This window comes from Phacochoerus africanus, chromosome 8, assembly GCF_016906955.1.
Source record: "Phacochoerus africanus isolate WHEZ1 chromosome 8, ROS_Pafr_v1, whole genome shotgun sequence".
Taxonomy (NCBI): Eukaryota; Metazoa; Chordata; class Mammalia; order Artiodactyla; family Suidae; genus Phacochoerus; species Phacochoerus africanus.
Genome location: NC_062551.1, coordinates 63,979,657 through 63,991,849, shown reverse-complemented (window position 1 = coordinate 63,991,849; position 12,193 = coordinate 63,979,657). Strand labels below are relative to the sequence as shown.

General features: G+C 64.8%; 1 protein-coding gene across 2 annotated transcripts in view; it reads right to left on the bottom strand.

The window, feature by feature from the left end:
- Positions 1 to 10,871, bottom strand: part of PLCH2 (phospholipase C eta 2) — a 65,565-nt gene extending 54,694 nt beyond the window's left edge. For both annotated transcript variants that reach the window (XM_047791159.1, XM_047791160.1), the window contains exons 1-2: positions 10,725 to 10,871; positions 9,245 to 9,406 (exon numbers count right to left, since the gene is read on the bottom strand). In XM_047791159.1, the coding sequence (XP_047647115.1) occupies positions 9,245 to 9,323 (79 nt within the window). In that variant the 5' untranslated portion in view covers positions 9,324 to 9,406; positions 10,725 to 10,871. The remainder of the gene's footprint in view (positions 1 to 9,244; positions 9,407 to 10,724) is intronic.
- Positions 10,872 to 12,193: the final 1,322 nt, after the last annotated feature.

The following is a 12,193-nucleotide window of genomic DNA, read 5'->3' as shown; positions in this document are numbered from 1 at the left end:
CTGAGTTGGTGGCGAGGGGAGGGCGCTTGGCGCTGCTGTCTTGGAAACCGTGACCACCCGGCTCCCAGGTCTGAAGAGAGCATGCAGACCAGGAGCAATAATGGGAGCTGGCCACTGTCCCCGCCCCCCTACAACTGGCCCCATGCCCCCGGGGCAGCTGGGCCCCTGCACACTCCCCCTCTCACTGCTCCAGGCCCTGGAGGCCCTAAAGCAGCAACAGGCAGGCTCTGGGCCCTGGGGACCCTCCTTCGTGGGACCTCCCAGCCAGCAGGCTTCTCAGGAGCCCCCCCTCTCCGCCTCTCCCCCCTCCTTCCACTGCAGTGGAGGAGGGGAGAGACAGGTGCAGCCAGGCACCATGTCCACAGAGGCGGAGGTCCCACCAGCTGGCCCTGATCTAGTGACAACAGGGGACAAGATGCAGGCTCATGTCTCAGCTCCCCACAGACCCATGAGTGGCCTCAGCTAAACCCCTCCCCTCTTTGGGCCTCAGCTTTCCCACAGGTGTGAGACCTACTGGTTACTAGGGTTCTTTCCAGCTTCCTGCAGCCCAGAGAGGTCCCCGACTTTCCCCAAGCCACACAGCAGATTCCTTGGCTGTGCCACAGATCCCAGGGTGGGCCTTGAGGTCCCTCTCAGTGCCAGAGCTGCCCCACGAGAGACCCGCTCTGGCATCTGCCCTGGCCAGCTGACCTCCGGAGGTTTCCTGCCTTCCAGGTGCCCCTGACAAGGGCTGAGCTCCAGCCGCCACCTGCCCTGCACCCCTGCACTGGCCACTGCGCCCAGGCGAGCATTTGGGGTCCCTGGTCTGGCTGAGGCTGGGCCGGCTTGGGTGGCCTTGGCTCAGGGTGGCGTCAGGCACTCCCACTGGGCTGCGAGCAGAGTCCACAGACATTTCAGTGAGGGGCTGTCAGAGCGATGCATCCAGAGGGGCAGAGGCAGCAATTAGCGCCCCGCCACGGCGCTCCCTGCACGGGGTCAGCTGCCTCCTGGCTCCCTGGGCCCCGGCTTCCTCTCCTGGAAGATGATCTCCAGCAACTTCTCTGCCCCCCACCCCCACCCCGTCAGGGTCAGGGCCTGACGCCCAGGCCAAGGCAGGACCGCCCACTCCTTTCCCTCCTCCGCAGCCCCAGCCCCAGATGAATAAGGTGGACGGGTGTCAGAAGGTGGAGGGTGGAGTTACCCAGAAATGTGGAGGGGGCAAAAGGGGGTGAGAGCGAAGGAGCCCAGCAGGTCCTGGGGAGCTGGTGGGAGCCAAGCCCGGCCAGGACGCGACTCCCATCCGGAGGCCCCATGACATTCACACGGGTGGGTGCTCACCACAGGGGCCTGGCAGGCAGGGCTGGGGGCTTCCTTCTGCACGTTGCCCATCCCCATCCTGCCAAGGCTGCCCTGAGGGACAGCCCTGAGCCCCTCCCGTCGCTGGTGTGCTGATGGGCCCTGCACTGGGGGCAGGCGGATGGGAAAACGGTGCAGTCCTGGTGTGCGCGGGCCTGCCTTGGCCTGGGCATCAGGCCCAGACCTAGGGGGTGGGCAGAGAAGGTGCTACCCACAGGGGGAAAACTTCCTGGACACCCCGAGGGGCAGCGCCTTCTACCTGCCCACCTGCCCACGTGCACATCTGCCCCAGGCAGCATGGGGCTCAGCTGGGGGGGAGGAGTGGCTCTGTGCATGGGGACAAAGAGACCAGTCCCACTCCGACAGCCCATGGGGATGTGCCCAGGGGACAAGGCTAAGAGCCCAGGACTTGGGGACAGAGAGACACCAGGACACCCACACCCAGAGGCAGAGACCCAGAAACCAGGGGCAACAATGAGATAGGACCTGCTCCTGCACGAAGCCAAAACTGAAATGCAGACTAAAAACTTTGAAAGAAATCTCCGTCCTGAGCCAGAGACTCCGAGAGTCCCTGGAAGGAGACCACGGACATTGGGGCCGGCGGGGCTCTGGCCCCGGCCCTGAATAGACAAGGAGCTGCATGCAGCGTGCAAGGAGCCTGCCGCCCACCGGGTCCTCTGGGGCAGCTGCGGCAGCCAGGGCACACAGCCTGACTCCCAGCCCAGCGTTACTCCCACTGAGAGCCGCCCTGCCCCCCTTCCTCCCCACGTCCACGCAGGCTGCTCTCCAGGCCTCCCTCAGGCCGCCTCTGGCCTCCAGGCCTCTGGCCTCTGGGCCTCCCTCCCCTTCGGCTCCAAACCCTCAGGGCCTCTGCTCTCCTGGTAGGCGACACAGGAGCTCTCAGCCTGGTACCCACTCCCTGCCCCTCCCACTTGGCTCCCAAGGCCCCTCCTCCAGGAAGCCTTCCCTGGTTCTCTCATCTGTCGTGCTCACCCTCTAGTGACACAGAATTTCCCTTGAGATGTCACCAGGACCTGTGCCGTCCAGTGAGATGATGAGGGTCCTGCAGGCAGGGCACCCCGTGCCCACCACTTCCCCCAAAATACCAGCCGACCTGGCTGCAGGTGGCCTCAGGAGTGTCTGCTGACCAGACTGAGCTCCGCCCCCTGTGCCCCAACACTATCCCCATGGGCAGCGTTGCCCAGGCCCAGGAGTAACGGGGGCCCTGATGAGAGCCTGGCTCAAAACTTTCTGCAGCCCGAGGTCATCAGCCAGATCACACAGGCCCAGAGACACACACACAGAGGCGGCAGGAGGCACAGCGAGTGCCGTAGCCAGAGCAAGCGCACGCTCGCCAGATCAATGAGCTTAATTGGGCGGATGTGCAATCTCACCTGCTAAATTTAGAAAGTATGTTTCAGTTTTCACCAGCATCTGCTCTCAAGACATCTCGTTCTCAATCAGAACTCAGGACAACGCGCAGAATGATCCTAGCTCTCCCGTCTCCTGCTGCCTACACACGGTGCCCAGAGCCCGCGGCCGCCCTGGCCGGGCCTGGCCACTGCCCATCCAGGTGGCAGCCAGGCATCTCCAGGGGCACAGGAGGACGGCTGAACAACCTGGCTCCCAGCCCACGGCAGGGCTCACCCACCTGCCCCAAGGCCCCAGGGCACTTTGCTGCAACAAGGGGGCTCCAACCAGGGAGGGAGGCCTCTGGGGGCACCTCTGATGGGCCAGGGGTCTTTACAGGCACTGCCAGCTCTTGGGCACCATTGATACCACATTTCCTTTCAGGGGGAAACCGAGGTACAGAGGGAGGAAGGCACTTGCCCCAGGCCCCCCAAACCAGGTACCCTGTCCCCAAAGACGCCTTTGATTGGCATAGGTGGATGTTTCCAGCTGGATCTGGCAGCACAGGGAGGGGGCCCCTGAACTGGATAAGGACTGAGGGGACCTGGCCAAGGCCACATCTAATAGGACTATCCACAGGGCCAGAGCCTCAGCTCTTCCCGGCCAGCCTGGACCCCTGGGGAGGGCAGCGCAGCCACACCTGGATGGGGGAGGGAGCTAGAAACACTCGATGCCAGGAACACGGGAGCCCCCCACAGGATCTCTCCATCCCTGGGACCCGCAGGGGAGGTGCCCGTGGAACGGCCAGGGAGGGAGGTTGCTGGGCAGGTGCGGGGCGGGGGCCGCTCCAGTTCTCCCAGTGCCAGAGCCCAGGGAGCTGCTGCTCAGAGCTGGGGTAGCCGTGGAGGCCAGGAGGAGGTGGGATGCTGCTGGGCCCAAAGGCTCAGCAGGGGTAGGAGGGATGGGCCTTTGACCTGCACAAACCAGGGGTGGCTGGAGGTGCCCTTCCTGGGCCCTGGGTAGGGGTGAGAGAGGGTGGGGAAGCCCAGTCCCCTCCCATCCTCCCTGCGGGCACCACACCACCACCCCCAGTGCCCACCACCGCCTGCTCACCTGGCTGGGGGTCAGTAGCCTGGGAAGCCAGGAAGGACCTAGGTGACAGGGAGGGAGAGAGGTGGGGGAGGGGAGTGTGTCTTGGAGGGGATGGCGGGGGGAGAGGGGGTGGCCAGAGCCCAGGAGGTGCTCCCCAGCCAAGGGACCCTCCCTAAGGCCTTCCCCAGGGGGTCTGTGGACCAGGAGACACTGGACCCTGCCCCCCTCTTCTCACCCCACCCCGAGCCCCCAGCCTACTACACCCATCACGGTTATAAACAAGCTATGGCCCCGTCTGCTGGGCTGATCATTCGCCTGTTTATTTACCTGCTTGTTCCTTCATTCCTGTAACCACTGACACTTTCTCTGAGTCCCCAGGGTGCCCAGGTGGTAGCTAGGAAAACAGGGGGCCCTTAGTCCCCAAAACCCCTGTCCTAGAGGAGCCCTCTGCCCACTGGCCAGCACAAGACAACCACCTCACCATGGCATTTACAAAAACTGTCACAGTGGACACTAGGCGGTCCCTAGAGGGGGCAGAGCAGGAGGGGTCCTCAGATGGGGGAGCTGAGCAGAGGGAGAGGGGCTGGGGGGCGTTGAGGAGGGAAAGGGATGCAGGAGCCAGATCACAGAGGGTCTTAGAGACAAAAGCCAGGAGGTGATCCTGGGTTCTGTCTCGAGGGTCACTGAGAGGGACAGCTGGGGGGAGTGGGAGGGGGACCGTGGAAGCAGGCAGTCTGGCCACTGGCCCTTGCTCAGCAGGGCCAGGACACCCAGGTGGTTCAGACAGGCAGGGTGGGAGAGGAGGAGAAAAGTCTGGGGCCCCAAGACCCTGAGGCGCAGAATTCCGGCTCCAAGACTGCGGCCAGGGAGGGGCTTGCTACTCCATCACACCGGAGAGCCAGGGGTCTGAAGTCAAATTTTCATGCTGATGGGTTTGAGATCCAGGCAGAGCCGTCCAGCTGGCCTCGGGAGGCCCAGGGTGCACCTGCGCCAGGGGGAGAGGCCAACGGGATCCCAGCGGGAACACAACCAGAAATGTTCTGTCCATCTGCCCGGCCAGGAAACCCAGCACCTGGGTGCTTCTGTGTTTGCCTGAGTGAGGCATCTGGGAGGAAACGCCTTCACCGCCCACGCCAAGGAGGGCGTGTCTGACCCTCTGGGCCTCCTGTTGGAACTGTGCGTCAACTAAGAGTTAATAGGCCGCAAGCGAGCACCAGAGGGAAGCGAGTGAGCTCACGGCACTTGGACGGAGGTGCTAGTGCTCCATCTACCCAGAGGCAGGGTGTGACTTTGCTTTTCCCAACCAGGCCACACTCTGGACACCGAGGAAAAGGATCCTCCACGTGAGGGGAGTAGGTCCCTGCCCAGAGGCCCTCGGGTGCGCAGGGACTACGGGGGCCCAGAGCTATGGCTGCTTTTCCCTGGTGTAGGTCGCCTTGAGGGCGCGTCCACATGTCCTGCCTTCTCCAGAAAAGCTTCTGAGCCTGCACCAGGCAGGGCCTGATTCTCGAAAGGCGGCCGCAAAGACCTGGCACTGAAGCCGGAGGCGGGAGCTTCAAAGAGCTCCCTGTGCATGAAGTGCCGGGGCCGCCGTGCCGCCAAGGAGACGACACGAGGCGCAGACTAGAGGCCGCGCGAATCTCCCTGCAGCAGGAATATAGCAGCCAGTGCTCAGAAGTCCCCGAGCTGGTCATTGACGGCTGCGGCGCCACGTCCCCCAGAGTGAGGCCATCGTTAGCATCAGGCTCCGGAAGAAGCTGTGACGTTGGAAGGGACCTGCTCCAAGCCCCCAGGCTGCACGCGACGGGCGGGAGGCGAAGAGCCAGGTGGTGACCTGGGAACAGTGAGAAACCCGCACACCCACCAGCTCAGGGAGGGGGGTTTTCTGTACTTTCAAAGCATCTCCTCGGAGTCCTGCTTTCAGTCAGGAAAAAGAAACACAAGCAAGACCAAGGCAGAGCCGGTGCCGAGTCCCGGGGTGGGAGCAGTGGATCTGAACACACCGTGGACCCGAGGGTCCGGAGTCCCCCCGCCCCCCAGCCTCGTGGCCTGGAGGCCGCAGCCACCTCAGCCTCTCGGGCTCCAGGTCAACAGAGACACAGATGCACACTCCAGCTGTCAGAGCACAAGGGCCAGCGCCTCCTGCTGGCACTGGAGGGGATACAGGCCACTGGCCGGGACATTTGAACCAGCCTGCATCTTGGCTCCAAGCTCAGCCGTTTCTCAAACAGTGTCCTGGCTGCCCCTGGAGAGGCCCAGGAGGGCTGGCGGGCTTCAGAGGCCCGCTCCATGCAGCCTGCCGCGGTCTCCCCACCCCGGTCCCCCGCCAGTCAGCTCCAACACTCTGGCCTGTGTCCTGCCCTCCCAGCAACTCCCTGGCCCCCTCAGTGGGCCTGTCTGGCATCAAGATGCCAGCAGCCTCACAGAGCCTGGTGGGGGCCCCATTGGGACCAGGCTGGGGTACAGGCACCCTCAAGACACGCAGCAGCACCCCCCACCCCCATGCCCGGGGATCTGGGCAGTGCTGCCCGCCCCAGCGGGGGGCCAGCCCCCGGCCTCAGCCCCTCCCGCATCCCCCCCATCTATGAAACTAAAGGGCAGCTCATTTGCATACTCCCTGTCCCTCAGCCTGTGGAGTGGGATTAAGTGGCTCTGAAAGAAGCCGTTACCAGGGATACAGGAGAACCGGGCTAAGAAGACGACACTGTGGCTGGGGCTGTCCCACTGCCCCAGCCCTGGGCCCGGGCCCAACACGGTCCACCTGCCCAGGCCCAGCCCGGGGAGCACCACCCCTGCCAGCCACCCTCACTGCCTGGCTTGGAGCAGGGCCTGCCCCCAACATGGATGCAGCGGATGCGTCCTGGTGCAGGGGGCACCGAACAGGCACTGGGTCATGTCCCTGGGCCCCAAGTAGCCGGCTCCAGAGCAGCCCCCAGGCCCACACCCCCCAGGCACTGCTCGGACCCTTAGCCATCCCCCACTGCCCACGTGTAGACAGGCTGGCATCCCCCAGGACAGGCGCTGTGGCTCACAGGAGCCCAGAAGCTCCTCGGTCCAAAGCAACGTGAGTAAAAAAATGTTGCTGCCACATCCGTGAACAAAGGATGCTGCAGCCATCCAACGACCACAGCTGCCCCCACGGTGACCCCACGAAGGGTCAGAAGCACAGGACGCTGGTCCAGACGGCTGAGCGGCCCATCAAAGGATGCTGTCAGGGAGCCCAGACCCAGAGAGGCACTAAAGTCCTTAACTCGAGATGTCTGATTATCTTCAATTAACAGTCACCTTTTGAAGTTCCCGCCACTTGGTCTTTGTTGAAAAAACTCCTATATCCCCTGGCTGCCCCCTGACCTCTTGGGGCCACCCCTCCACACCACTGCGAGGCTGCCTCCCCGGCTCACGTCCTTATGTTTTACCTGCCACGTAAAACACAATCCTCAACTCTTGTGCTTTTTTCACTTGACATCACGAAGGCTCCCCAGACAGCCTGCAGGACGTGCTGGGCCCACTTCCCAGGCTTTGAGCCTGTCCCCAGCCCAAGGTCTCCCTGCCCTTGTGACCATGAATCCTCCCTGGCTCACTGGGCAGCTGCCTTAGGAGTCTTCCAGAAGGACCTCCAGGGCCAGACCAGGTGTCCGCACTGCTGCTCTTGTCCCCGCACCTGTGCAGGACCTGCACAGGACAGTGCCAGCAAGCCAGGCGCAGAGAGGGGCGCAGGGCGCGGGGAGTGTCAGCAGTCGGAGGGTGGAGCCCCTTTCCTCCACGTCATTGGCGAGCTGGATCCTGTCACCACCAACCTACATCCAGAACTGCAGGCTCCCTCCCCCGCACCCCTTCCTCTGGGCGTCCATTCCCCACTGAGCTGAAAGCAGGGCCCAGAGCCCGGGCAGGGGCTGTGTGCCTCTGAGCAGACCCATGCCTCTGGGAGGAGGAGACCCGTCTGGGCACATCCGGGGAATGTGGGAGGAACAAGTCAGGGCCGGCCCTCGCCTCTCAGGCCTGGGGGCATGGCGCACGCAAGCCCACAGGCACGCATGCAGGCACACGTGCACATGCACAGACCCTCGTCGGCGTGCACTCAGTTCCTGCCGCATACACCGTGCACACACACAAAGACCCTCCCGCCACCCCCTCCCTCTCCTGGGGCCACAGCCCCCAGGAAGAGCAGGTGCTCCTGGGCAGGAGCACGCGTGCGCACATGCACGCCCCACGGAGATGCAGATCTGACGTCACGCCCGCAAGCCCCACGCTGGCCAGGCACGGTGCAGAACCTCACCCCAGGAGTGTCCCAGGAGAGCTGAGTTGGGGTCCCAGGAACTCCTATGTCCACCAAGGAGGGGCCACCAGGAGCCCCTTACCTCCCAGTGTGGCAGCCAGAGGCCGACCTGCCGCTCAGCAGAGAGCCCAGAAAACCAACCGGAAATCCACATTCCCCAGGGTCTCTCTCTCTGGGGACGAGATCCCGGAGCCCTGTGACCAGCCTGGGCACCCAGCTCCACCACACAGCTAAGCCAAACACACTGGTGTGCTGGGCACCTGGAACCCCTCCCTCCGGGTCCACTCACCCCCTATCCCAGGGGGTCTGAGCACCCTCATATCCTGCTGCAGCAGCTCCTGAGTCGGGGCTGGCAGGCCCAGGGCCAGAGGGTGCCAGCTCAAACCAGGCCCAGGCCGGCGGGGGTCAGACACACAGAGCACTGCCTCAACTCAGCCCAGCAAGCTGGGCTCTTGAGGCAGAAAGCAGCCCACTGCCCTGGCGGGAAGGGAACGGTCCCCGCCTCCCGGACAGCACAGCCTGCTGTGTAAGCCTTCCTCCCCGGGTGGTGGGGCCCATGCTATCCAGCTGCCCTGGGAAGGGAAGGGCACCACGCGGCACCCCTTCCCCTCTGCAGGGGCGCTCACACCTGGCCAGGCTCACCTGCACATCTGTGATTCTGAACGAATGTTGGAGCCAGGATGCAGCAAAGCGAGAAGAGCTGTGAGCCCTGGCAGGTGGGGTACAGCCCCAGGGAGGGTGCTCAGGACCTCCCACTCCCTGCCCCCGCCCAGCCGCACCCCGAGCTCTGAGCCCCTTTCAGTGTGGATACCAGAGTCCCGTGGTTGTTAAAGTTGAGAGGGGAGTGAAGGGAGGCCACCAGTGTCACTGCCAACAGGTCGTAGAGAAACGGCAGTTAGGGGGCCAGGCCTGGAGGTGCCATGCCCGGCCCTGGGACACCCAGCCCAGCAGCCGAGACACGGGCTGAGGCCAGCGAGTTGGCACCGAGCTCTTGGGGGTCTGATGGGGCAGGACAGGGCTGGCAGCGCCCGAACTGTCTTCCGAATGAGTTTGTGGCAGGAGAGGTCCACGCCCACCCCCGCTCTGGAGGAGCAGGCAGGGCTCCCTCTACCCCAGGAGGGACCAGGACACCACGCTCGCTAGGGAACTGAACCCGGACCTGCGCTGCCGTCAGCCCGAGGCCTCACTCACCCACAGGCAGAATGTTGATGCTCAGGAAAGGCCGTCTGCTCTCCAGGTCGGGGCCTGGGTCCTCTGGCGAGGGCGCCATCGTGGAGGGACAGAGGGCTCTGGGCTGTGGGGGCGGCTGGCAGGAGGTGGGACGGGCCTGGATGACCAGCTAGGGCCGGCCACCTGTGGGAGGCAGGAAGTGGCCACTCTGAGGTCTCGTCCCAGGCCCAGTGTCCCCACTGTGCTGGAGCCTGGCCTGCCCCCCATCCGACCTAGAGAGGGCGGGGGCCGCGGGGCTGGTGGGTGAGGCCCATCCAGCCATCCAGGCTCCGGCCAGGGCTGGGTGCAGGATACTGCTTGGCAGCCTGGCCCCGCCCCCCTGGAAAGAGGCAGCCTCCGAGGCAGCGGCCCAGAGAGGGGCAGGAAGGACCGAAGGGTGGCCGGAAGGCCACAGGCAGCCTCTCACCAGGGACAGGAGCTGTGGGGGAGGGGCAGGTGACACCAGAGAGCCGGTGACCGTATTAACGGCTTCGTCGCTAAAGCGTTGTCTGTTTCTGGGTGCTGGCCCATGTTCCATAGCCTGATGAAGTTCAAAGGCCAACCAAACCCGCCTGGAGCCTCCGGCCAGCCTGGGCCATGCTGCACCTCCAGGGGCCACGGGAGGAGCCCAGGGCATGGGGCGAGGGGGAGGGGCCTCGCCTTTGTCCAGCCCTCCCATTGCACTGTCACTGTGATGTCTCAGGCCCTTCCAGCCACCACTTGGTCCAGCAGTGGGGCAAGGCCATGCTGGCATCCCGGGTACCATGTGCCCCTTAGCTGTCTGGGCTCTAGGCCCTGAACTCTCACCACCCCCAAGGGGCCCCAGGCCCCACCCGGCCTCCCATGGCCTCCCCGCTCTCATGGGCTCAGTCCCACCCCGGCCTCTGCTCGGCCCCTCTCCTGCCTGGGCCCTCTTTCCACCTCCTCCTGTCCATCCAGCTCCTCCGCCCCCGGCCGGCTCCTTCAGACACAGCCTCCGGCCCACTCCCTCCTCTGAGCCTCCTCCCTGGGGGCCACAGAGGCCACAGAAGCCGGGCGATAGGCCTTGGCCGCTGGGCTCTGGAGCCCTTCTGATGCGTCCAGGACAGCTTTGGGCCTGACCTTCAATGGACACCAGGATACCAGGCCATCCAGAACCCAAGTCAGGCTCTGCCTAGCAGGAGAAACCACTGGGGGCAGGCAGACAGCGCCCCTCCCCCGGGCCCTCAGAGCAACCCCACCTCATGGCCCTTCTCCAGCTCAGGCTCCAAGAAGAGGCCCCGGTGGCCTCAGCCCCCAAGTGCCCCCTCGGCCCACCCCCTCTGGGGTCAGGAGCAGACCTGGAAGAGGCCGGCCAGGCATTCTCCCAAAGGCCCAGGGCCCCCAGAGGCCTCACCCCCCAAGCCCAGCTGGGCCTGTGCAGCGTTTCACAGGCCCACCTCCCGTCCTGGCGCCCTCCCAGCTGCCCAGCCCCCAGGCTCACCTGCAAGATGGTCCCTGAGACGGTGGGACCCCACCACAGGCCCTGGGCCACACAGCCCGAGAGGCCAGCGCCAGCTCCGGCTGCCGTGCGGGCTGCTGCTGGGTTCCTGAGCAGGCACCACGGCTTCCTGCTCCAGCGGGAGTCCAGGAGCCATGCCCAGACACGCCTGCCAGAGCGCGGGCCGGGCGTGGGGCTCCGGCTAGGCTGGCACAGTCGAACCTAATTAGGCAACAGCACCCACTGCAAGCCGAGGCGAGGCCGTGGAGGACCATGAGGTCAGCCATTGGCGAGCTGAGCCCCCTGGCAGCGCAGGTGCCCGTGAGCCCCTCGCCGCCCATCCCCGCGCCCAAGCCATGCCAGGGCCTCTGACAGAGGCCTCACTTCCAGCCAGGCTGGCACCTATAACTTCTGAGGCCAGTAAGAGGGGGCGTCTGGAGCAGGGTTGGCGTCCCCATGGGGAGGGGGCTGAGAGTCAGAGCAGCCAGAGCTGATGACACTGTGAGCTGCTCCCCAGCTCAGCTGCTCCTCCTCTTGCTGCCCAGACCCCAGGCTAAGGAGGGGGCCCCTCCCAACTCAGGCCTCCGGCCTCTGCTCGGGAGCCACCATCACGCCCTGGGAACTGGCCGCTGCCCAAGGCGAGCAGTCACAATGACGTCATTCAGAGCCAGGCTGGGCCACACGGGTGGGGGGACAGGGCGGAGAGGTCCATAGATACCAGCCCCCAGAAGCCAGCCCCCTTAATCAGGACACTTGGCACAGACCCAGAAGGGCCAGAAGGTGGACCAGGCTGAGCCCAGGTGCCCAGGGTGCAATGTCCACACTCAGACCAGCAGACCCGCCTCCACAAAGTGCAGGCCCCCCGCCTCGCAGCCCCCAAGGGGCCGTGGCTGCCAGCCCACCCACCCTTGTGGCTGATATCTTCACAGAGGGCCCGGGTATCCCTGAACCCCTGGCTACAGCTTCTGTTCCGACACCTGCAGTGCCCCTCGTCCATGGGGAGGCAGGCTCGACCTCTGGCCCCGCTCAGTGGGTTGAGGATCCAGCATTGCCGGGAGCTGTGGTATAGGTCGCAGACGCGGCTCAGATCCTGCATTGCTGTGGCTGTGGTGTCAGCAGACAGCTGCAGCTCTGCTTCAACCCCCGGCCTGAGAACCTCCAAATGCAGCAGGTGCAGCCCTAAAAAGACAAAAAAAAAAATAAGGGTGGATGATCGAGGCCATGTCACAGAGCACTGCTTCTCAAAGTGTGACCTACAGACACCATGGCTTCCTGCTCCAGCGGGAGTCCAGGAGCCATGCCCGGACACACCTGCCAGAGCGCGGGCCCAGAACCTTCCAGGGGCCCATGAGATGGGACCTACGCTCGCAATGGTCCCCTCCTCCCCCACACTGACACTTGCACCACGGCGAGTCACACTCGGCACGGATCGCGGCAGTGGCTCCAAGGCTACGGGGGGGCCCATGCCGATG